This window comes from Heterodontus francisci, chromosome 4, assembly GCF_036365525.1.
Source record: "Heterodontus francisci isolate sHetFra1 chromosome 4, sHetFra1.hap1, whole genome shotgun sequence".
Classification (NCBI taxonomy): domain Eukaryota; kingdom Metazoa; phylum Chordata; class Chondrichthyes; order Heterodontiformes; family Heterodontidae; genus Heterodontus; species Heterodontus francisci.
Genome location: NC_090374.1, coordinates 39,596,569 through 39,623,369, shown reverse-complemented (window position 1 = coordinate 39,623,369; position 26,801 = coordinate 39,596,569). Strand labels below are relative to the sequence as shown.

Genomic DNA, 26,801 nt, shown 5'->3' with positions numbered 1-26,801 from the left:
GGATGTTGAATTAAGTTCAGTTTCTCATTTTTCTCTCCCGAGGTTTACAAGCAGAAAAAGAGGCCCCAGTATTTACTCAGACAGTGAAGAGAGCAGGGAGGGGGGAGGATTTCCAGACGGGAAAGCCAGACCACTGCTGGCCTGAACTCCAGGACATCTTTTAAATTTTCTCAACAAGTTTCTGACGGCCATCCTGATTGAGAGGCTGGCTGGCTGTCAGGTGAGAAAGCAGCTGCGGGGTGGATGCCAGTTAAGTAGGAGGATGTGGAGGTGGGGTGAGGGGAAGTGAGGAGTCAGAGATCGCGTGTGGTCCTTGTGAGCTCCTGCTGTCTGGGTCTCATGCTTCTTGTTCTGCCGGCTCAGATGCTGCAACCTCTACTCCTGCTCGAAATGCAGGTTTGGGCCCTATGACTTTGCTGTTCCTGCTCCCCCTGCCATCCTGCACCTTGCTTTCCCTCTTTGCACTAACTCAGATACTTTGGCCTCTCTGTTCCTTGCTTGCATTGGTAGCTTGAAACCTATAACCTTGCGACTGTCGCTCGCCATTGTTTTGGACCCAATGGTATTTCTGCACTTGGTACCTCTGGCTCAGACTGCATCTATCCACCAATGCAGATTACATACTGAATATTGATTAAGAATTGCAACCTTAAAAATGGTGTAATTATTACTTCAAACAACATGCACCAATTATGTATGATGACATTTGAAAATGACAAGTACTGACTGAATAGGTAAATGTTCTTGCAGGTGGTGTCAAAGGTTATGCAAATTGGATCAACGACTGCATAAAGCAGGGGTTCACGCAACACTCCGTCATATTAAACGCTACTTGAAACGATGGTCAGCAGATATAGTGGTGTAGCGCACCCCCACCCCCTCAAAAAGAGTACTTTACCTGTAAAGGATACTAAATAGATACATTGAACTTATTTGATGCTAGGCTCCATCCAAAATTGGGAAATACAACAGATTCAGGTTTCAGCTGAGTAAGTTGGTTATGAAACTGCAAGTTCCAGTTAGAACAGACTTATTTAGAAAAGTTAGATACATTGAGTAAGTATTCAGATTTCAGCAAACAGAAAACTTCAAAAGTTGGATGAAAATATGGAAAGAAAGGCAAGAAATGAACATCAAACAGACCTATTCTTACTCACCCTAACCATTAGACAGTGCACTTAATCTTAACTCTTGGGGGAGGGGGAAAGAGGAATGCAAATTAGATAGATTTCTTTCAAAAATAATATTTTGAGATACAGTCTATGAGTAACTTGGGACATGACAAATGAAGGGAACAGGTGACTTTGAACTTATGGGCCTGAACTTTCTCCAAAGAGGTGAGAAACAGGAGCCAGATCTGTTTTTGGGCCGGAAACCCACCTCCAGTGGGAAACTGATTAAAGATTTTCACATGGGGAAGACCTTAATTGGTATGGAGGCAGGTTTCCTGTCCAAGAGCCAGTGGGAGCAGGAACAGAGTGGGCCAGATGAAATATAGGACTGATTTAGATGCCCACAACTGCTATCATTGAGGCTGCTGGTTGTCCTAAGGGAGAGATCTGTGATTCGTGCCAAAGCCTTCCACTGCACCAGAAGGAAAAGAGATGTCACAGAGAAGCAGGAGACTTGGGATCTGGGGCAGTGCAGACCCTTGGTTCACTGATGCCAACCTGGATCTCATGCTGGAGGCCATGAGGGAGAGGAGGGAGGTTCTCTTCCCAGAGCGTGGCAACAGAACGCCAGCTCGTCGTGCAGCAGGGGCACTTCTCTGTCCACCGTCATCCTCTGCTGCCTTCCTCCTCCTCACACCTCCTGCTATTGCTCCTCTCCCAATGAACTGCCTCCTTCCAGGGTCTCATGGTCCTCAAGGTTCACACCTTTCTGGAGGGCCGTTTTGGACTGCACAGCAGACGGCCACAATGGCCGAGACCCTTGCAGGAGGGTATTAGAGGGCATCACCCAACCAGTCCAGACACTGGAGTCACATCTTAGCAGCCCAATAGCCTGCTGAATGGTCGTCCTGCTCAGCAGATGGCATTGGTTGTATCAGCTCTGTGCCTCTGTCTGGGGCTCCTGTAGAGGGGTCAATAGCCATGCCTTCAAGAGATTTCCTTTGTCCCCTAGGATCCATCCATGCACTTTGGGGATTAGATTGAAGATCTGAGACAGCCTGGACTGGCAGAGGATGAGTCATAGCAGTTGCCAGGAAAGTGACTGCACACATGTAGGTAGCTTTTGTTGTGGTCACTGACTAGTTGTACATTGAGGGAGTGGAAGCCCTTCCTGTTGATGGAACTTACTGGCCGGTCACTAGGTGACTTGATGGCCACATGGGTGCAATCTATGATGCCCTGCACCTGGGAGAATCCAGTGATGGAGGCGAAACCCAATGTTCTCTGTGCCTGTGAGGCCGTCTCTGTCATGAAAGTAACGTGCTGTCCAGCTCTGGCAAAGGGGGCATCAGTGACCTGCGAGATGCAATGGTCTGCAGCCGCTTGTAAGATATGACAAAAGTCTGCAGCTGATCCTTGGAAGGACCCAGAAGCAAAGAATTTCAAGACCACAGTGACTTGATAGCTAGTGGCAGGGCATGACGAGCAGTGCTGCAAGGTGCAAGGTCTTTGGCGAAAAGATTACAGGTGTCTGTGACCATCTGCCTCGAGAGTCGCAGTCTGCTGCGGCACTGGGTCTCGGTCATCTCCAGGTAGCTCCGACTTCAGTGGTAGATCCTGTGTTCAGAGTATGGCCTCCATTGTCTTCCTGCCCCTTTTTCCTCTCCCTTGCCCTCCTGCTGCTTGTGCTTCTGCCTTTCATGAGGAGGGTGTTGCTCCTCATCTGACAGCCGTGCCCCCATTGCCAGCTGTAGCCTTCCTTCTAGGCAGGTGGCTGCCCAACTGTCCTTGGCAGCCTTGTCCCCTGCTCTTCTACCCCCACGATGCTGGGGGACCGATGGCACTGTTAATGCCCGTGTGCTGAGTGCCCACTCTCCCTGCTACCTCTGCAGTGCCAAGGGCACCTCCTCACCAAGTGCCCAGTCCCTCTTTGCCCCGCTGAACTCCTTATGGGGCCGGGTGTTGCCCTGGGGCAACCATGACTATCTCTGCACTCTGTACCTGCCCCCCTTCAGCTGATCTGCAACAGACACTTCCTGAAACCCATGTTCCCCCTTCAAAATGTTAACAAGCTCTTAAACAGCTGTTTAAATGCTTTAATTGGCCTCAATGGGATCCCTGTCCCTCCCTTCCCCCACCTTGGTTAACATTCCTGGCACCATGAATGTCATCCTGAAACTGACACGCCGCTGGTGCCAGTATTTTTGGGCTCCAAGAACTTTCCACCATTGCAGGTTTTCATCGAGATGGATTTCTGTGATTAGTCAACAACTCCATTATCATTCAATCAGCTACCAGGATGGTAGAAGGTGAATTATATGGACCTTGATCATTTATTGTCAGCAATTCCATGTTCCTATTCTGCTCTGACAGGAAGTCAGTGCTTAAATGTGACCAATAGTATTTTTATTTGGAGGACATATGAAAGCAGACTTTAATTTTGGGTTTTTGGCAGTTGAATTTTTAATTTTTTTGGAGGTTTTGAATAGCTACAAGTGCTTATTTCATGTGGTTAGTGTTTTTTGCCCTGGTGTTTCCCTTTGGTTCCCTTTGTGTGCTCTAGATCTTAACCTGGTGCTTCTTTAAATGCTTTCCAAGTAGCAGGAGTATGTAGGGTTAGTGTGCTACAAGGTGATAGGATTGAAGTGAACCCTCTGCGTCCTTCACTGGCTTCACCATGTATGCTGTTTGTCCTAGCAACGTTCTGGTGCATCAAATCTTTGTACTGGGGTGGCTGGATGGTGTGGACAGGCTGTTTCACAGACAAACTGCAAGTCCTATCCATGCTTTCTGCAGCTGTGTCACTAATGCTGAGTGCTGCCTCAGTATGTCCAGTGATCTGCTGAAAGCAGGCCTCTTGGCAACGAAGGCAGAAAGGTCTTGCAAAATGGTGGTCTCCAGCACGTTGAATGCAGTCATAACCATGAAGCACAATCACTGGCATAGGTCAGATGGGCCAAATGGCCTGTTTCTGTGCTGTACATTCTACGCAAAGAGGTAGCCACCAACCAAACTTTGGGCTGAATTTTATGGGAATGATATGGCCAGGTACAGAGACGTGGGAGGACGTAAAATTGGATGTGACACATTGGACATGACGTCTGACATCGTGATATTCCACCCCGATTTTATTGATAGTGGCAAAGATGGAGGGCGGAGGTCTGACGGTGACATGGCTGGAAGGTAATTAGATACTTTAGAGGACAATTGAAACCAATTGTATAGTCCGGATTGGATTTTACAAATGGTGCACAGATTTCACGGGGCTTCGGAGGCTCACCTCCGTCAAGGAGGTGACATGGAGGTGGGAGAACATGGCTGCCTGTTAGGGGAGACCATCGTGAGGGAAACTATCGAGGACCTGGCAGGCTAATGAAGGGAAGGCATTGTGTATTGTGTGGGGAGTGAGGAGGGGGTTGTTTGAGCTGAAAGGTGGGGGGAGGCATTGCAAGGGGAGGGTGACAGACAGGTAACACCTGGGAAATGTGCACAAGTGGGGGCAAGAAGGGGGGCCACTGGCAAGGAAGGACTTGCATTCAGGGCAAGGTCTCATTCAACCAGGCTTCTGGGACCCCATAGAAGAGGAGGTGCAGCAGAGCAGGAGGGAGAGCCAGACCTGCAGCGGCACCATAATGATCTGTGAGCAAACAGGAGGGTCAGCAGCGGCCTCCAGACAGTGGAGAAGAGCGCAGTGGAGAGAAAAGGAGATAGCCCATGCAGAAGGGGGTACCCTCCAGAGAGGATGTACATGTTGAGGCTCAACTATCTGTCTGAGATGCAATGCCAATTAAAACTCTGCCTCTCCAAGGTGGCCGTCACAGACCTTTGCGCTATGACGTAGGACAAGCTGTGCCCCAGGAGACTTGGTGGGAATCCAATGCCAGTGGCCCTGAAGGTCACTGTGGTGCTCAGCTTCTGCACCTCTGGATTACTCCAGGGATCCACTTGGGACATGTGTGTGGAGGCAGTGGTGTAGTGGTATTGTCAATGGACTAGCAACCCAAAAACATAGGGTATTTCTCTGGGGACATGGGTTCGAATCCCACCACAGTAGAAGGTGGAATTTGAATTCAATTAATAAATCTGGAATTTAAAAACTAGACTAATGATGGCCATTAAATCATTGTCGATTGTTGTAAAACCCCATCTGGTTCACTAATGTCCTTTAGGGAAGGAAATCTGCTGTCCTTACCTGCTCTGGCCTACATGTGACTCCAGACCCACAGCAATGTGGTTGACTGCAGCACCCCATCCACAAATATTCACTCCCTTCACCACCGATGCACAGCGGCAGCAGTGTGCACTATCTACAAGAATCACTGCAGCTACGCACCAAGGCTCCTTAGACAGTGCCTTCCAAACCCGTGACCTCTACCAACTAAAAGGACAAAGGCAGCAAATACATGGGAACACCACCACCTGCAAGTTCCCCTCCAAGTCACATACCATCCTGACTTGGAACTATATCGCTGCTCCTTCACTGTCAAAATCCTGGAACTCCCTTCCTAACAGTGGGTGTCCCTGCCGCACATGGACTGCAGCGGTTCAAGAAGGCAGTTCACCACCACCTTCTCAGGGGCAATTCTTTTCTTTTGGGCCTCCTTATCTCGAGAGACAATGGATACGCGCCTGGAGGTGGTCAGTGGTTTGTGAAGCAGCGCCTGGAGTGGCTATAAAGGCCAATTCTGGAGTGACAGGCTCTTCCACAGGTGCTGCAGAGAAATTTGTTTGTTAGGGCTGTTGCACAGTTGGCTCTCCCCTTGCGCCTCTGTCTTTTTTCCTGCCAACTACTAAGTCTCTTCGACTCGCCACAATTTAGCCCTGTCTTTATGGCTGCCCGCCAGCTCTGGCGAATGCTGGCAACTGACTCCCACGACTTGTGATCAATGTCACACGATTTCATGTCACGTTTGCAGACGTCTTTATAACGGAGACATGGACGGCCGGTGGGTCTGATACCAGTGGCGAGCTCGCTGTACAATGTGTCTTTGGGGATCCTGCCATCTTCCATGCGGCTCACATGGCCAAGCCATCTCAAGCGCCGCTGACTCAGTAGTGTGTATAAGCTGGGGGTGTTGGCCGCTTCAAGGACTTCTGTGTTGGAGATATAGTCCTGCCACCTGATGCCAAGTATTCTCCGAAGGCAGCGAAGATGGAATGAATTGAGACGTCGCTCTTGGCTGGCATACGTTGTCCAGGCCTCGCTGCCGTAGAGCAAGGTACTGAGGACACAGGCCTGATACACTCGGACTTTTGTGTTCCGTGTCAGTGCGCCATTTTCCCACACTCTCTTGGCCAGTCTGGACATAGCAGTGGAAGCCTTACCCATGCGCTTGTTGATTTCTGCATCTGGAGACAGGTTACTGGTGATAGTTGAGCCTAGGTAGGTGAACTCTTGAACCACTTCCAGAGCGTGGTCGCCAATATTGATGGATGGAGCATTTCTGACATCCTGCCCCATGATGTTCGTTTTCTTGAGGCTGATGGTTAGGCCAAATTCATTGCAGGCAGCCGCAAACCTGTCGATGAGACTCTGCAGGCATTCTTCAGTGTGAGATGTTAAAGCAGCATCGTCAGCAAAGAGGAGTTCTCTGATGAGGACTTTCCGTACTTTGGACTTCGCTCTTAGACGGGCAAGGTTGAACAACCTGCCCCCTGATCTTGTGTGGAGGAAAATTCCTTCTTCAGAGGATTTGAACGCATGTGAAAGCAGCAGGGAGAAGAAAATCCCAAAAAGTGTGGGTGCGAGAACACAGCCCTGTTTCACACCACTCAGGATAGGAAAGGGAATCAGGGGCAATTAGGGATCGGCAATTAGGGATCGGCAATAAATGCTGGCCTAGCCAGACAAGCCCACATCCCTCGAATGAATAAAAAAAATCTCACAGTCAGTGGCCCATTGATGTCTCAAGGAGGCCACAAATGCCCTTTTCAGGAGTGCCGGCAAGTATGTGCACTTCCACATGGATCCCCACTCTCAGGCTATGAGGGCTATCAGGTTCAGGGCCATCACTGGATTCCCCCAGGTGCTGGGTGTCATCCTCTGCAAGCATGTGGCCATGAAGGCTCCTAAACACCAGCCAATGTCTTTCATCAACAGGAAGGGTTTCGGCTCCCTCAATGTGCAACTGGTCTGTCACCATTGTAAACAGATACTGCAGGTCTATGCATGCTCCCCAGGAAGTTGTCACGATGCCTACATTTTATGGCTATCCCAGGTTCCAGAGCTTTTCTGGGCTCCTGTGTGCCTTTAGGGCTGGATCCTTGGAGACACTGACCACTGAGGACATGGCTACTGACACCTGTGAGGAACCCACACACACATGCAGAGGAGAGATACAATGCCTGCCATGGGACAGTGCAAGTTACCATTGAGCGGGCCAGGTTTGCTCAAGATGAGATTTTGGTGCCCAGGTCCTTCCAGTGGAGCACCATCAGTATGCCCCAGCTAGGGCCTCACGTATTGGCACAGTTTGCTGTGCACTACGCAACCTGGCCCTGCAGCGGGGGGAGCAGATGAGCCAAGAGGAAAGTGAGGAGCGGACTGCCTCCTTGGAATGAGGAGGGGGAAGATGGGCAAGCCAGACCAGATGAAGGGCCCCAGCGGCAACAGGAGAGTGGCCATGAGATACATGCAAGGGAGACTCGCGATGCCCTTAAAAAATTTTGTTTCCTTTGATCCTTACTGCCAGTTGTAGCTTCACCAATAAACACCAACCTTTATGCAGCCATATTGTCGCCATCCTTCCTTCATGATGCACTGGCTTATTGAACATTCGCGCAGTGCAGAGCTGGCCAGGCTCCAGAGTTGACCTATCGCAGCATGTTGTATCTCATTCAGCCTCTTTACAGAGGCTGGGTTGCAGCAAAGGGCCAAAGGTTTGATGGAATAGAAATGGAGTTACTCGAGGCTTAACAGATATGATTTGTTTACATTCACAACAGACCCTGTGAATCTATGTGCTCTTCTTTATTGGTGCTCCCCCTGCAAGGTCAGCTGAGGTGGAGGCAGGCTGCTGACCTTGTTGCCCCTTGGCTAGGGGTGAATTTGGCAGTCATCCCCTGGATGCCTTAGGCCTGGAGGGTCACAGCATGCTGAGGACCTCCAGACCTCCTGCACAGAAACAGTACCACATTCTGTTGGTACTGATGAAAGAGGATTTGGCCACACTGGCAGAGGGGCAGAGGAGCAGCTGCCCGCACCCTGAGAGGCGATCCCGGCCTCCAGAGGCAGCCGTTTCTCCACCCTAGCAAGGAAGACTTCTGCGTCCCTGCTGACCTGAGAGTGAAAAGGATCTGGTGGTGACTCCAGGTCCCCCGTCCTCTTATCGCCTTGCCACTGCTGCATTGTGCCCATGGTCAAGACAAGGATATGCAGATCTGCACGAATGTTCTGTGGGCACTGGATGCTCTGCTGGATGTGGCTCTCCATTAACTACCAATCTCTCAATGCAGGACGCCACTTGTGCATTAGCCAGTGACAATGACAAGCTCAAGGCCTGGACGGACACCTTCATCGTCTGCACCTGGACACTCATTGCCTCTGGCATCTCTGCAGGATGTTACCGGACCTCCCACTGCACTGCAGTATTTCCCGTTATGCTGGCGTTACCAGAGGCACATCATGAGCCTGAGGTGACGATGGAAGATCTGAGGCTCCTTCCTCCCCCTCAGAGGTGGCAGGCACCTCCACAGTCTCACAGGCTGTCTGATTTGGCACTGCTTTACCTCCATGAGAGACATGTAAGGGCCAAGGGTCTCTCCTCCCGCCACAGCACACATCCCTATGATGCAGACCCTTGTGGGCACCGGATGAGCAGCATGGTTCCATCACTGCAGATGCAGCCTTGTGCCCCATGGCGACCTTACTCAATGTCTTGAGAAGGAGCCCCTGCCTTTCCATCCATGACGCTCCAGCCATCCTGCAGTCCAGCCAGCTCCATGGCATCCTCCTCCACTGGTGTTAGAACATGCAGAAGCCCACTGCCAGTCTTAACCAGCTCTCTCTGATTGTGTGCTATCTTCTCCTGCAGACAGGGAGATGGAAGCTATTGGTGCCTCAGCAACATCAATCCCAATACATAGGCTGCTGGCAATCCAGCTGCCACTAATAGGGGCACACTGATGCCTCCTGCATGCATCCCCTTGCCAGGGACCTTGTGAGATTGTGCTATGACAGGGGATCTCCTTTTGAGGACACCTCAGTTTGCATCCCCTAACCCTTTGCCCACTTCTGGGAGGGTTGATCCCTCACCTCCCAATGCTCCGTCCTGCTTCACCAAATGCAAGGCCCAAGGGGATGAAGGCATTAACAGGTACTCACCTTCACAGGCCCAGAGGATATCATTGAGCTACTTGTGGCACTCGATCCATTTGTGGCGTCACCTCATGCCTGCTGACCTCCTGTACTCTCTGGAGCCAGGCCTGCTTGGGTTGGCTCCCAGATCTCCTCCTCCCATCCCTCAGGAACAAAATGTCCCTCCTCTCCCTTGCAGCCTGCAAAAGCACTTGGAGGGAGGCATCAGGGAAATGTGGCACCACCTCGGGCATACTCTCTGCCATCTCTTATGTTTCTTCTATCACCTCCTCCTCTCGCAGGCCTTTCGGTGTGCAGCATTTAATAGAGGGCTGGCAGCCCTTTAAAAATGGCATTAGCACCTGCCGAGGTGTCACCTGACGCTGCACTCCCTGCCTACTGGCCCCGGCAGCAGCCACACAATTGGTCAGGTGTCGTGGCTCATTAAGCTTAATTGGCCAGCCGCCGCTGAATCACGTGCAGCCAACCGCTCCTGCCCCCAGCATGCCTCACGCCCAGTTCCAGTCCCAACGGCAGGTCCGGCGTCTTAACCATAAAATTTGTCCCTTTGTTTCAGTGAAGTTGAGACTTTGTTGCTGGAGCATTTAACATCTTTCATTCTCAGAGCAAATTGGCCAATTTTAGTAGGATACATCCCTTGGAATCCCATTATTCTCAACATCAACGGGTGTTAAAAGTGTTTCTTTCCTTACAGCTGATAATCACCACTCACCATTTTTATTTTCCGCCCTGGTAAATGCAGGTGGATTGTCATTTTCATCAACAATGATAATTTTGATACGTCCTAAAAAACATGAGTAAATAGTTATTGTTATTGATAATGGCAAACTCTTAATAAATGTTGTAGGAGATGGTGAGAAAAGCTCTGTAGAGTTCAGTTGGTAGATTTGTGCTGCTGGATTGCTTTGAACATCACTGGATTATGAAGGGTTACAATTGACTAAAACACTGATAAATTGATAAGAAATTATCACCTCTTTATAAAATAACCCACAAAAACAACCACAATTTCTTTACAGTGGCTTCACAAGACTATGGAATGGAAATACCATTGTGCTAGCACAAACTGGGTGCAGGAAAAGATCCCTTCTTTGGAACCTGTAGGCCCGAGGCCTGAGGCCCGATCAAAATTGGGGCTCGGGCCTCATTACAGTTAGACCAGACATCAATTTCTGGCAGCTGCAATGCCAGCAATGGCCTACAGGTTATTCTGGAGAGGTGACTGGGAGAGCCAATTGATAGAAGGGGGAGCTGGCGATTGGGGTGGGGCTAGCAATGGTCTTTGAGAGTGCTGTTTAGCTGCGAAGAGCACTCGTGACCTTGTTGTAGGGTATTCCCAAGCGCAGAGGCACCTGCAGTAAATATCATACTGTTTAAATGTTATTTGAGTAAGTAGATTCATATAATCCTAGTGAATATATATATATATATATATATATACACACTCATATACAAATTGAAAGTATAGCCACATATTGTTACAAAATGGAGTACTTACCCAAGGCACTGTGGGAACAAGATTGACTAAGCCATATCCCTGAGAATGGTACTGTGAGACACAGACAGTTAGGCTGACCAAGCAGGGTCCCTCATATCAGTGTATAAGACAGCTGCTTTGTGTAACTGCAGACTGCACGAAGCAATCAGGAATGCAAGCTTGATAAAGGTAAAAGGATTCATTGTGATGACTCAAGGATAGTTGATAAGGGTGTCTGGGAAACATCACAAGGGGGCTTGCTATGAGCTGATCACGTAGCCACCTGATGCCTAATGAGTAATTTAATTGGTAATATGTGTAATGTATGTAATCAATAACCGTTATGATTGGATCATGTCCAGCCAGGATGGGCCGAGTAACTGTTTGAAAAATGTATAAGTATGCATGATTTTCCTTTGTTCGGTGGAGAGGCATCTGGACAGACCAGTGACCTGCTCCCCACTGGCGTAACTAAATAAACTGTTTGACATTGGAGCAGACCTGAGTGTCGAGTGATTCTTCTAGATTCATTCCCGCTAACAACCTCATGTTTGTGGCCACTGGGACCTATGAAGAATCCTGAGTGGGGCAATACAAAAGCCTGACTCACGCATTGTTGATGAATTTTCAAAAGGTGTCCCTTAACAGGCATTTGACCCCTAATTTACATATTTAAGGGACCAAAGCCTATATAAGATATCTGCCTGAGACACCTAAAAGTTGGGCCCCATGAATATAGCAGTGGGACCAATGCCTGTGCAGACTGGGCGCAGGATATCCCACTGCTAAATTGATATGCTTTTTCTCCCAATTTGGACTCAAAAAATGCAAGTAGTGCATACAAATTTCTACCCCTACTTGTGGAGAAAGCACTCAGACAATTTCTAAACCATTTTTCAAGTAGAGCTGACCTTCCTCACTCATATTTGAAGAAAGAACAGTGTTGTAGTCCACAACCTGTACACTGAGTTGAACAGTCTGAACAATTTCACGGTCAACGGGACCACTGTAAAACAAAGACCCAGATCGCTCCATCACTTGGAACCAGTTTTTACAGAGTGAACTGCTCAGCCTTTTCTCTTTCTCATCAAGACACTCAGATCCTCTTAGAAAGAAGTGTAATTCTGCGTTGGTGTCAGGATCAAAAGCCTGAATTGTAGTGACTGATGCATTGATTCTTCCATTTTCTCTTGCAAACACATCAGAGAGTGAACTTCCAATCAGAACAGGAGCTTCATCATTGATGTCTAAAATATCCACTTCAATCGTTGTGTATCCAGTATTGGGTTCAAACCCAAAATCATTGGCAGCTACAGTCAGTTTATACTTGCGTGGCCCGTCATCATAATCAAGTCTGGACTCTGGATTTACACGGATACACACAGCAGATCGATGAGGGTCTCCCTTCTCCATGCTGACAATAAACTGGTCCCTGGCTCCATCATCAATTCTGTAGGTCATTCGGCGATTTGGATCCGTTGCATCATTGTCTGAGGCCCAGATAGATACAACACACTGATCTGGAATAAAATATTAAGTGGATTTATTTCAAAATGTTTTCAAAAATAAACCGTCATTCTGTTGGCGAAACATAAATATTAATGTCCATGTCGCAAAGCCTAAAGTATACAAATTCTCTGATTTAAAATGAACTCTGCTTTTGGTGCAAGATTTGCTGTATCTATATAGAATTTAAAATGTTGCAACATTATACATTTTAAATTTCATTTAAATTCTGCTGTGTGTACCTTTGTTGGTACAGAAACACTCTAAATCACAAGAAGCAGCAAAATTGGCTGAGTTTTCTACTAAATGGTTATTTAACCTGTTCCAAAATGTAAAAGAGTTTTTAAAATTAATTTGCAGGATGTGGCAAGAACACTTATTGCCAATTGCTTGTTGCCCTGAGAAGGTGATGGTGGGTTTACTTCTTGAACTGCTGCGTGGTGCTTTTTGCAGCAATTTGATTCAGTAGAGTGGCTTGTTAGACCACTTCAGAGATCAGTTAAGGGTCAACCATATTGGTGTGGGACCGGAGTCACTTGTAGGCCAGACCAAATAACGATGGCAGATTTTCTTTCCTAAAGGGCCAGTTGGGCTGATATGACTATCCAACTACTTTTACATATACACACAACTTCAGACCCTGAAATTCAAGAACACAAGAAATAGGAGCAGGAGTAGACCATATTGCGGATCGAGCCTTCTCCACCATTCAATACGATCATGGTTGATTTTCTGCCTCAACTTCACTTTCTCACCTGCAACTCCAGAGAATACAGGCCCAATTTGCTGAACCTCTCATCACAGGACAACACCCTCATCCCAGGGACCAATTTAGTGAAACTTTGCTGTACTGCCTCCAATGCAAGGATATCATTTCTTAAACGTGGAGACCAAAACTGCACACACTACTCCAGATGTGGGCACACCAAAGCCCTGTACAATTGCAGCAAGACTTCTTTATTCCTGTAATCCAATTCCCTTGCAATAATTCCTGGGATGGAACTGGAGCAGAATTCAATATCCATCCACCCACAAGCCTGAATTTTAGCAGGGAGGCATGTTCTGTGCTTGAATGGGAAGTTCTATTTTGAGGTTGGGACACCCAGAGGAACCTCATGGATTTGGCTTTTCTTGGCTCCTTTAAATTCTTTTCTGTCGGGTTCTTGCCCCACAGGCAGCCTGATTGACAGGTTAGACGCTTGCAGCACTAGGAGAGCAAGTAGGTCAAGTGGGCATGTGGAAGAGAATGTTGGGGGATGATCCTGATTGCAGTGGGTGGGGGTTTCCAATCGCAGGGGGTTCAGACGGGGAGTCTGATGGTGGTCGGGGTGGATCTGATCTTGGGACAGGGTATCCGATGGTGGTCAGGTTGGGTGCGATGTTGGTCTGGCTGCCCGATGGTGGTCGGGGGAGTAGATGGTAGTCAAGGGGATCCAATGGTGGGGGTGGGATAGCAGGCAGACCACTGCGGGGAGGAGAGTCGGGTTTATTGGGCATCTTGGTGGGCCTGGAAGAACCATTCTTGCTCCTCCTGGCCCACAAGCAGTGCTGTAAAGGCACTTACCTCATGGATTGGCCCATCTCATTTCCTTTCACCTGTCGGGTTTCCTGAAACCTGGGAAACCTCATTGACATGAGTTAGACCAGAAATAGAGGGTAACCAAAGGGGCAATAAGAGTGACTAGCTTAAAATAATTAATATCAGCACAGAAAATGTATTGGAGAAACTTAAGGGATTAAAAGTCGAGAAATCCCCAGGACCTGATGGTTTACCACCTAGGGTTGTCAAAGAGGTAACTGCAGAGATTCTGGATGTGCTTTTTATGATTTTCCAAAATTCCCTAGATTCTAGAACAGTTCCAGCAGATTGGAAGTTAGCAAATGTAACACTTCAGGTGCACCTCCAGGCACCTTTTAAATGAGATGAGGTTTTCTGTCTCTACCACACTTTCAGTCAGTGGGTTCCAGACCTCAACCACCCTCTGGGTGAAAAACATTTTCCTCATCTCCCCTCTAATCTTTCTACCAATCACTTTAAATCTATGGCCCCTAGTCACTGACCTCTCTGCTAAGGTGAATAGGCCCTTCACATCCACTCTACCTAGGCTCCTCAAAATTTTGTACATCTCAATCAAATCTCCCTTCGGCCTCCTCTATTCCAAGGAGAACAACCCCAGCCTATCCAATCTTTCATCATAGTTGCAGTTTTCCAGTCCTGGCAACATCCTCGTAAATCTCCTCTGTACCCTCTCTAGTGCAATTACATCCTTTCTGTAATGAGGTGACCAGAACTGCACACAGTACTCAAGTTGTGGCCTAACTAATGTTTTATCTAGTCCCAGCATAACTTCCCTACTCTTATATTTTATACCTCAACTAATAAAGGAAAGAATTCCATGTGTCTTCTTAACCACCTTATCGACCTGTTCTGCTACCTTCAGGAATCTGTAGACGTTCACTCCAAGGTCCCTCAATTCCTCTACACCTCTCAGTATCCTCCAATTTATTGTGTATTCCTTTGCCTTGTTTGACCTCCCCAAATGCATCACCTCACACTTCTCTGGGTTAAATTCTATTTGCCACATTTTTGCCCACCTGACGGGTCCATTGATAACTTCTTGCAGTCTACAGCTATCCTCCTCACTAACAACCACGCAGCCAACGTTTGGGTAGTCTGCAAACTTCTTGATCATTCCCCCTACATCTACGTTCAAATCGTTAATATATACCACAAAAAGCAGGGGACCTTGTACTGAGCCCAGCAGAACGCCTCTGGAAACAGCCCTCCAGTCACTAACACACCCGTCAACAATTACCCTTTGTTCCCTGCCACTGAGCCAATTTTGTATCCACCTTGCTACATTCCCCTGGATCCCATGGGCTTTAAAAAAAAAATAGTCTCCAGTGTGGGACCTTGTCAAAAGCCTTGCTAAAATTCATGTAAACCACATCCACTGCACTACCCTCATCAATCATCATTGTTACTTCCTCAAAAAATTCAATCATGTTAGTCAGACACGACCTTCCCTTAACAAATCTATGCTGACAATCCTTGATTACTCCGTGCCTTTCAATTTGCAGAATTGATTCCAATAATTTGCCCACTACCAAGGTTAGATTGACTGGCCTGTAACTATTCGGTCTATCCTTCACTCCCTTTTGATCAAAGGTACAACATTAGCAGTCCTCCAATCCTCCAGCACCACACCTGTATCCAGTGAGAAGTAGAAAATGATGGTCAGGCCTTCCACTATTTTCTCCCTGGCTTCTTTTAACAGCCTGTGGTACATTTCATCCAGCCCTGGTAATTTATACACTTTCAAGGATGCTAATCCCCTTAATACTTCCTTGCTCCCTATGTTTATCACATCCACATGTTTATCATACGTTTATCATATATTTACCACATGGGGTGGCACAGTGGCCTCACAGCTCCAGCGACCCGGGTTCGATTCTAGGTACTGCCTGTGTGGAGTTTGCAAGTTCTCCCTGTGACCATGTGGGTTTCTGCCGGGTGCTCTGGTTTCCTCCCACAGCCAAAGACATGCAGGTTGATAGGTAAATTGGCCATTGTAAATTGCCCCTAGTATAGGTAGGTGGTAGGAGAATTGAGGGAAGGTGGGGATGTAAGGGAATATGGGATTAATGTAGGATTAATATAAATGGGTGGTTGTTGGTCGGCACAGACTTGGTGGGCTGAAGGGCCTGTTTCAGTGCTCTATCTCTCTATAATACTTCACATTCCTCCTCCTTAACTACAATGTCTGCATTGTCCCCCTCTTTAGTGAAGACAGACACAAAGTATTCATTGAGAATCATACCCACATCTTCTGCCTCCACATATAGGTTACCTTTTTGGTCTTTTATGGGCCCTACTCTTTCCTTAGTTATCCTCCTACTCTTAATGTATTGATAAAACATCTTTGGGTTCACTTTGATTTTGCTTGTCAATATTCTTTCGTGCCCTCCCTTTGCTTTCCTAATTTCCTTTTTGATTTCACCCCTCCACTTTCTATACACCTTTCGGCTTTCTGTAGTAGTGAGTTCTTTGTGTCTGGCATAAGATTTCTTTTTCTGCCTTAACTTACCCTCTAAGCACCTTGACATCCAGGAGGCTCTAGATTTGGCCGCCCAACTCTTTGTGGGAACATGTTTACTCTGAACTCCTTAAATCTCCCCTTTGAATATCTTCCACTGCTCTGACACTGATTTACCTTCAAGTAGCTGTTTCCAGTTTCCAGTCCATTTTCGCTAAATCACTTCTCAGCTTGGTTCCGCCAGGGCCACTCAGCTCCTGACCTCATTACAGCCTTGGTTCAAACATGGACAAAAGAGCTGAACTCAAGAGGTGAGGTGAGAGTGACTGCCCTTGACATCAAGGCAGCATTTGACCGAGTTTGGCATCAAGGAGCCCTAGCAAAACTGAGGTCAATGGGAATCAGGGGGGAAACCCTCCGCTGGCTGGAGTCATACCTAGCGCAAAGGAAGATGGTTGTGGTTGTTGGAGGTCAATCATCTGAGCTCCAGGACATCACTGCAGGAGTACCTCAGGGTAGTGTCCTAGGCCCAACCATCTTCAGCTGCTTCATCAATGACCTTCCTTCAATCATAAGGTCAGAAGTGGGGATGTTCGCTGATGATTGCACAATGTTCAGCACCATTCGCGACTCCTCAGATACTGAAGCAGTCCGTGTAGAAATGCAGCAAGACCTGGACAATATCCAGGCTTGGGCTGATAAGTGGCAAGTAACATTCGCGCCACACAAGTGCCAGGCAATGACCATCTCCAACAAGAGAGAATCTAACCATCTCCCCTCGACATTCAATGGCATTACCATCGCTGAATCCCCCACTATCAACATCCTAGGGGCTACCATTGACCGAAAACTGAACTGGAGTAGCCATATAAATACCGTGGCTACAAGAGCAGGTCAGAGGCTAGGCATCCTGAGACGAGTAACTCACCTCCTGACTCCCCAAAGCCTGTCCACCATCTACAAGGCACAAGTCAGGAGTGTGATGGAATACTCTCCACTTGCCTGGATGGGTGCAGCTCCAACAACACTCAAGAAGCTCGACACCATCCAGGACAAAGCAGCCCGCTTGATTGGCACACCATCCACTAACATTCACTCCCTCCACCACCGACGCACAGTGGCAGCAGTGTGTACCATCTACAAGATGCACTGCAGCAATGCACCAAGGCTCCTTAGACAGCACCTTCCAAACCCGCGACCTCTACCAACTAGAAGGACAAGGGCAGCAAATACATGGGAACACCACCACCTGCAAGTTCCCCTCCAAGTCACACACCATCCTGATTTGGAACTATATCGCTGTTCCTTCACTGTTGCTGGGTCAAAATCCTGGAACTCCCTTCCTAACAGCACTGTGGGTGTACCTACCCCACATGGACTGCAGCGGTTCAAGAAGGCAGCTCACCACCACCTTCTCAAGGGCAATTAGGGATGGCAATAAATGCTGGTCTGGCCAGCAACGCCCACATCCCGTGAATGAATTAAAAAAAACTTGGCCTTGCCCCAATTCAGAACTTTAACTCCTGTTCCATCTCTGTCTTTTTCCACAATTATGTAAAAACTAACTGAATTATGATCACTGACACCATGATGCTCTTCCACTGCCACTCTTTCCACCTGCTCAGCTCATTTACTAAAACTAAATCCAGCACCATGCCATCTCTTGTTGAACTTGCTACATACTGGTCAAAAAAGTTCTCCTGAATGCACCTTAAAATTCTGTTCCCTCCATTCCTTTCACACTAAAACTATCCCAGTTAATATTGGGATAATTAAAATCCCCTACTATTACTGCCCTATCGTTTTTGCAGTTCTTAGAGATTTGCCTGCATATTTGCTCTTCTATCTTTCTCTGACTGTTTGGGGGTCTATAGTACACTCCCAGCAGTGTGACTGCCCCTTGTTTGTTCCTTAGCTCAATCCTGTGGCCTCAATTGATGATCCTTCTAACATATCATCCCTCCTCACAGCTGTAAACCAAAGCTCTAACCAAAATTGCCACCCCTCCCTTTTTATCCGCCTCTATCTCATCTGAAAACCCTATAACCAAGGGCACTGAGCTACCATTCCTGTACCTCCTTAAGCCATGTTTCTGTAATAGCTATATCATACTGTCACGTGTCTATTTAGAGATACAGCACTGAAACAGGCCCTTTGGCCCACCGAGTCTGTGCTGACCAACAACCACCCATTTATACTAATCCTACATTAATCCTATATTCCCTACCACATCCCCACCATTCTCCTACCACCTACCTACACTAGGGGCAATTTACAATGGCCAATTTACTTATCAACCTGCAAGTCTTTGGCTGTGGGAGGAAACCGGAGCACCCAGCGGAAACCCACGCGATCACAGGGAGAACTTGCAAACTCCGCACAGGCAGTACCCAGAACAATCATTGCACGTGAAGTGATCGTCAAAGCGATTAAAGGTTCTTTAAGTACTCCTGATCCCAAGAAACCCCTCACCATGTCTCTACACGGTGACAGTGGCACTGGCAAGAACTTTGTCAGTCAACTGATAGCACGGAACCTTTACAAAAATGGAATGAACAGCCAATACATTCGTGGTATTTGTGTCTACCCACCATTTCCCTCATCTGCAACTCATTGACCAGTATTAGGTAATAATTATGCTTAGTAAGACCTTCATTGTAATGATAGATTCATGGTATCATCAATGCTTGGATATATCACAATGCAAAACCTATAAAAATCTTGATTTATGTTTTATTTTTAATGCTGGGTGATTCTTAAACTGAAGTTTGTGGTCAATTCCGGGAAGGCCCCGCTGCATATTACAGTTGGCGGCGAGGCCTCGTGGCGACTCCCCCCGGCACTCAGCGAGTCAATTTAAATTAGATGAATAATTACTTACCTCGTCGCGACAGCCATCCCACATCGATATTCCAGCCAGCTGCTGGAACTCCCACACCTCTGTTCGGAGATCCGAGGCAGCACACTGGTGGGAGCGGGGAGGAGTGGGGTAGCGGGGAAAAATCTTCCTTTTGGTTGAGGGGATGGTGGGACGGGCTGAGGGTCAAAGTTAATAAAGTTCAGTGGGGGGGAAAGTTCAGGATCGCAATAAATGTTTTTTTATATATATTTATATATTGATTACTCAATGGTGGGTGGAAGAGGGGATTCAAAGTGCTATTAAAATTGTAACTTTATTGCTTGGAGACTGGGACCTTTAAAAATTTAAATCTAACTGAAATGCTTAAAGCCCATTAAAAATGGCACCGGCGATTGCGCATTGGCACCGGATGCCATTGCCGGGGATGGAGAGCCTGCCCGCTCTATGTCATCATTCCGCCCCCTCCATGTAAATGAGCTGCCACGCTAAATATCGACGGCGAACTTTAAAAATTCAGCCCAATGTCTTACAGCTCCCTAAAATCTGCTTTCAGGACCTCATCCCTCTTCTTCCCTATGTTGTTGGTATCAATATGAACCACGACCTCTGGCTGTTAACCCTCCCCCTTAAGAATGTCCTGCAGCTGCTCTGTGACATCCTTGACCCTGGCAACAGGGAGGCAACACATCTTCCTGGAGTCATGTCTACGGCTGCAGAAATGCCTGTCTGTTCTGCTAACTATTGAATCCCCTACCACTCTTTCTCTTCCACTCTTCCTTTGCGCCCATGCAGCTGAGCCATCCCTGGTGCCGCGAACTTGGCTCTTGCTACACACCTCTGAGGAACATCACCTGCCCCAGCGTCCAAAATGGAAAACCGTTTCGAAAGTGAGATAAACACATAGAACTCCTGCAGTACCTGCCTGGTCCTCCTAGACTTTCTGGTGATTACCCATTCCCTCCCTGCTAGCACGCTTTTAACCTGCGGTGTGACCACCTCCCTAAACGTGCTATCCATGTAGTTCTCAGCATCACGAATGCACCACTGTGATTCCAGCCACCGCTCAGTTCCAAAACCCAGAGCTCATGTTTCTGCAGCTGGTCACACTGCCTGCAGACGTTTTCATCAAGGATACTTGAACCATCCAAGAAATCCCACATACCATAGGAGGCACGTTCCACTCGGCCGAGCTGCCCTGCCATAGCTTAACCTTACTTTTAAACAAGTTGCTAGTTGAATGTAGAATTACAGACTCTCCCTCATCAATTAGCTCCTTCCCCTATAGGTAGTTAAGGGTTATTTAAAACTTATACACTTTTCTTTTATGCAGCTATTTACACACAGTACCTTACAGTGCATACTTACTGACCAATCAGCTGACGAGTTAAGTTGCACTCTCCTAGCTTGGAGACAAAGGCAGAAAAACTCACCAACTACTGTGCTCCATGGACACTGTGCTCACCTTCCAGTGCAGTATTGTGGTTTGAAACTTGTACGCTAAATTGCACATGAAGCTGTGCCCATTTTGCTGATGTCAAATTATAGCCAAGTATCCTCAATTAAAATGGCCTAAATCAAGGTGAACAATGGGATCCAAGGAAACAGCGAACCTATATCTCTTTTTGTGCCTTAAGAATTGAATTTTCAACTCATTTAAACATAATTCATGCACATCAGGTGCAGCAGCTTTATTAACCTGCAATTGGGGAAGCTTTTCATTTTTAATGAGTCTTCGACTTATACCATTAAAATCCATTCAAAGAAACAAATAATACCGAGCAAGTCTAATTGAAGATACATTTTTTTAAATGCTCCAAAAATATTACTCTAAGACCAGAAAAATCTCCTTGTTTCTTGCTGTACCTGAAAATCTGGACACAATGTAGAGAGACTCCTCCCCCGAACAAGCACAATTGGTGAATCCTCGTATTTGAGAGTTAGGGGGCATGTGGCCAATATTTTGGCCGGAGACATGTTCGGACGGAGGGTTTGATGGCATAAAAGATCAAGGGGATGTAGGTGTATGGTAGTTAAGCAAACTCTTTTGCTCCCAAAATTCTGTGATCTTTTAGCCACATAACTGGTATATGCCCAAATAGCAGGTGTCTCTGGGTGCAAATGCAAAGGAGATTCCAGGCCCTTATGTGGTATCACATTCTGCAGGCCTCCACATATGATATTTATGTGAATAACTGTTGTTACGATCCAACTGTGTGAAAAACATCAATTTCCCTGACACACAGACAAAAAGGGCTGAATTCTTTTGAGCTCTTAACATCATGGCACCCCCCATCCCCCCAGTGTTCGGCAACAGACCCAACTTTGAATAATGAAATTCATTTTATGCATACATTTAAATCCAATTCCCCATGATCTTACCATCGGATCCAGATCTTCAGTGCCACATGTGGCATTCATGGGCCTTCACTTTCCCATTCAAGGAAAGCTGGCACTAACCGAGGCGGAGAAAAGGGATCAGAGCATTTTTAGTGTAGTTGAGGGGGGAGTGGTGATGGGTTCAACTCTGCATTTTTAGTGTGGGAGGGGAGGGATGACCTCTGCAATTTGTGCAATTGGTAGGGGGTGAGGGTGGGGAGAGGAGTCAACTTGGCATTCTCTGAGCAGGGCTAGCAGCCCTTTAAAAATGGCACCAGAGCCTATGCAGAAACAGCTGACACTGTTGCCGGCGTCACAGGGCCTGACACTACCACGTGATTGGGGGGGGGGCGGTGCGCCCTGCGTTTTTAAATGAGCTGCCGGGCTCAAAGTTGCGGCAGCATGACGGCGTACGGCTCACATTTTTCGCCCACCGCCAAACCTGGCGGTGGGAGAATTAAATTCAACCCAAAGTTTGGTCATTTCACAACATTGCAGAAAAATTTGTAGAATGGTATGCTATTCAGGAGGAGTTTATTTTAATTTTAGTGTAAATTTCTATCATGTACTGTACTATTTGCGACATTTGTGTAAGACAATTGGAATTTAATTTCTCATCCATCTCATAAACTTAACTCTTACCTAACTGGTCTTCAGGCACAGCAACAATAAAGGTGCTTTGGTTAAAAACTGGTTCATTGTCATTCACATCCTACAATGGAAGATAATAACAATGGTTTATTCATTTGAACAAAATATTTGTTAATCCACTGCAATATTCCATTTTATTTCACAGCCTCCATCACCTTACAAATGAAAATAAACAGTAAGTTGTACAGCAGTGTAAAATAACCTTTTAAGATCTTTCAGGAACATAGGAACAAGAATAGGCCCTTCATCCCCTCTGCCATTCCATTACATCATGGCTTTGCTCCAAATCCCTTGATGCCATTATCTAAAAAAGATCTACTGGTCTCAGTCTTGAGAATTTAAATTGTCACGGCATCCACAGCCTTTTGAAAAGAGTTCTAGGTCTCTACCACAATTTGTGTGAAAAAAGTTCCTCCTGATTTCACTCCTATCTGACTTAACACTAATTTTAAGGTTATATTTCCTTGTTCTGGATTTCCCCGCCAAAGGGAATAGTTTCCCTGTATTAACCTATTGAATCCCTTTGTTGTGTTAATTGTCTCAATTAGATCACCCCTCAACCTTCTAAACTCAAGAAAATACAAGATAAGTCTATGCAATCTGTGCTCGTAATTTAACCCTTTATGCCCTGGTATCATTGTGCTGAATCTGCACTGCACCCACTCCATGGCCAATATATCCTCCTGAGGTGCGCTGAACACAATACTCCAGATGGTGTCTGACTTACTAAGTCAAGCATCACTTCCTCACTGTTGATATTAAAATACCTCCAACCTCGCACACAACATATGGCAACCAGAAATTTTAGATTTGATATTCAGCAGCAATAAGTAGGAGTCAGAGTGCTGATAAGATTTTGACAAAAGGGAAATTTTTTACATTTTTTTTACAGTCAAAATAAAATGAACTAAGAATATATAAACAGATCTGGAAAAGCTGAGCTTTCTTACAAAACTTGCCACTAGCAATGTTACTGTGTCAGGTAAAACTCAATATGAAGAACCAATCAGACTGTTTCGATAAGCAGAGTCTATGAATAATTGATCAACCTTATACTTTTTACAGAGCTTCATTCGTGCTTACGTATGAACATACGAGTTAGGAGCACGAGTAGGCCAGCTCCACTAGTCGACAAGATCTGATTGTAACCTCAACTCCACATTCCCGCCTATCCCCAATAACCTTTCACCCCCTTGCTTCTTTAGAATCTATCTACCTCTGCCTTAAAAATATTTAAAGACTCTGCTTCCACTGCCTTTTGAGGAAGAGAGTTCCAAAGACTCAACCCTCTGAGAGAAAGAAATTCTCCTCATCTCTGTCTTAAGTGGGCATCCCCTTATTTTTAAACAGTGACCCCTAGTTCTAGATTCTCCCTAACAGGAAACATCCTTTCCACATCCACCCTGTCAAGACCCCTCACGATCTTATATGTTTCAATCAAGTCGCTTGACTATCAAAAATAGATAAAAGAAAAAATAGATCTACTTTCTTCCTATGCCTTTTTGAATTATTAAAACACCCTCCACAGGACAGATTGATTTTATTGGAGCAGAGACCTCAGTTTCTAGAGAGCTTTGATACCAATATTGTATTGAGAACCTGACAGATCTACTGGGAGTGTTATAGTCAGTGAAATAGAAACTGTGGTCTATTCTGTTTATGCCCCAGAATAACTTTGTGGGATGACCTTGTAGGGACACAGCTCCAATAGGATTTCAATGGGAGCAGATGACTGGCTGACCAGGTGGTGGATGTGGAGACCACCTGAACATCATAACAGAGATGATCAAATAGGATGGTGGAACAGGCTGAAAGGGGCTGAACGACCTACTCCTGGTCCTATATTGGTAAAGAATCTGCTGTTCTTCTTCAAACAGTGCCATGCAACCTTTTACATTTGCCTAAATAGGCGGCCAGAACTTTGCACCCAAAAAACTATCTCTGACCTCTCAGTGCTACACCAAAGTGTCAGCCTAACTCAGGGGTCTGCAACCTCATGCGGCTCGTTAACATCTCATTTGTGGCTCCTCACCTTTTGCAATTGGATAGCATGAACATGAATAAGCCTAAAAAAAAATAAGTCTAGAAAATTAAGAGCCTTGTTTTAATAGTGTGGATAAAAAGCTAATCATTATGCTGCAATTCACGGTTTCAAATGATTATTTTAATGAAAAACATCACCGTGCTCTAAATAAAACTGAGTGATATAGCTACACAATGGTTATGGATAATGCCTTTGGTTCGAAGGTTTGATGGCTTCAACCATTATTGTTTCTAATATAGCTGAGATGGTAAATTATTCCGAATGTGCTATTAGAAGCTTTTTTTTATCATGAGAATCAATAGCTGAAAAAATTGTCTTAATTCTACGCATCTTAAATTATAGTTTGTTTCAAAGATGACTTTACTGACAAAATTATAGTAAAAAAAGTTTTTAAAAAATGATAATTCAGTTAGGTCTATTATAGTTTTGATTTTTTTTAGTGATACATAAATGCAATACATGTATTTTATTTATTATATATGCAAATTATGCATTCTACCAGAGACACTTGGCAATTTGCCAAGTATTTGGTTTAGAAATGTCAAAATTTCATCTTGTGGCTTCTAATAGTTTTTCTTTTCAGCAATTTTTTTTTAAATAGGCTCTTCAGGTAAAATAAAGCTTGCTGGCCCCTGACCTAAATTATGAATTCAAGTCCTGGAGCTTGAATCCACAACCTCTGACTCAGAGGTGGGAGTGCTGCCAACTAACAATCAGAACAACGATTTATATTTATACAGCACCTTTAAAAATAAAATGTCCCAAGGTGCTTCAAAGGAGAATTATAAAACAAAATATGACACCGGACCAAATGAGGAAATATTAGGTCAGATGACCAAAAGCTTGGTCAAAGAGGTAGGTTTTAAGGAGTGTCTTACAGAAGGAAAGTGAGGTAGAGAGGTGGAGAGGTGTAGGGAGGGTATTCCAGAGCTTAGGGCCGAGGCAACTGAAGGCACAGTCATCAATGGTGAAGCGATTAAAATTGGGGATGCTGAAAGTCAGAATTAGATGAGCACAGATATCTCAGAGAGATGTGGGGCTGGAGGAGATTAGAGATAGAGAGAGGGGTGAGGCCATGGAGGGATTTGAAAAGAAGGATGAGAACTTTGCTTGACTGGGAGCCAGTGTAGGTCAGTGAGCATAGGGGTGATAGATGAACGGGACTTGGTGCAAGTGAGGCCATGAGCAGCAGAGTTTTGAATGACCTCAAATGTACGGAAGGTAGAATGTGGGAGACCAGCCAGGAGTGCATTGGACTAGTCAAGTCTAGAGGTAATGAAGGCATGAATGAGGGTTTCAGCAGGAGATGAGCTGAGACGTGGGTGAAGTTGAACAATGTTACAAAGATGGAAATAGGCGGTCTTAGTGATGGCACGAATATGTGTTTGGAAACTCATCTCGTCTCATCAACTGAACCTAAAAGACACTCAGTGTGTGTGCTTACTGCAGTACTTTGTAAATGTTAATGTTGCTTGTCTGAGAGTGTATGATAGGATAGTGGTAATGCTTGAGTTGTGTACCTATCATAACCTCTGCATCACCAACTCGTTCTTTCACACTAAACCCTGTCACCAGGTTTCATGGAGGCACCCAAGATCACGTCGTTGGCACCAGCTAGACCTCATTGTCACAAGGCGAGCCGCCTTAAACAGTGTTCAAATCACACGCAGCTTCCACAGTGCGGACTGCGACACCGACCACTCCCTGGTGTGCAGCAAGGTTAGACTCAGACCAAAGAAGTTGCATCATTCCAAGCAGAAGGGCCACCCGCGCATCAACACGAGCAGAATTTCTCACCCACAGCTGTTACAAAAATTTCAAAATTCACTTGTAACAGCCCTTCAAAACACTCCCACAGGGGATGCTGAGACCAAGTGGGCCCACATCAGAGACGCCATCTATGAGTCAGCTTTGACCACCTACGGCAAAAGTGCGAAGAGAAATGCAGACTGGTTTCAATCTCATAATGAAGAGCTGGAACCTGTCACAGCCGCTAAGCGCATTGCACTTTTGAACTACAAGAAAGCCCCCAGCGATTTAACATCCGCAGCACTTAAAGCAGCCAGAAGTACTGCACAAAGAACAGCTAGGCGTTGCGCAAACGACTACTGGCAACACCTATGCAGTCATATTCAGCTGGCCTCAGACACCGGAAACATCAGAGGAATGTATGATGGCATGAAGAGAGCTCTTGGGCCAACCATCAAGAAGATCACCCCCCTCAAATCTAAATCGGGGGACATAATCACTGACCAACGCAAACAGATGGACCGCTGGGTTGAGCACTACCTAGAACTGTACTCCAGGGAGAATGCTGTCACTGAGACTGCCCTCAATGCAGCCCAGCCTCTACCAGTCATGGATGAGCTGGACATACAGCCAACCAAATCGGAACTCAGTGATGCCATTGATTCCCTAGCC

The 26,801-nt window shown here is 46.2% G+C and overlaps 1 protein-coding gene across 1 annotated transcript in view; it reads right to left on the bottom strand.

Moving 5' to 3' along the window:
- The window catches only part of LOC137368642 (cadherin-related family member 2-like), a 199,930-nt gene that overhangs the window by 69,310 nt on the left and 103,819 nt on the right, over positions 1 to 26,801 (bottom strand). Inside the window, exons 17-19 of the mRNA XM_068028782.1 lie at positions 22,328 to 22,397; positions 11,818 to 12,426; positions 10,142 to 10,213 (exon numbers count right to left, since the gene is read on the bottom strand). Coding sequence (XP_067884883.1) covers positions 10,142 to 10,213; positions 11,818 to 12,426; positions 22,328 to 22,397 — 751 coding nt within the window. The remainder of the gene's footprint in view (positions 1 to 10,141; positions 10,214 to 11,817; positions 12,427 to 22,327; positions 22,398 to 26,801) is intronic.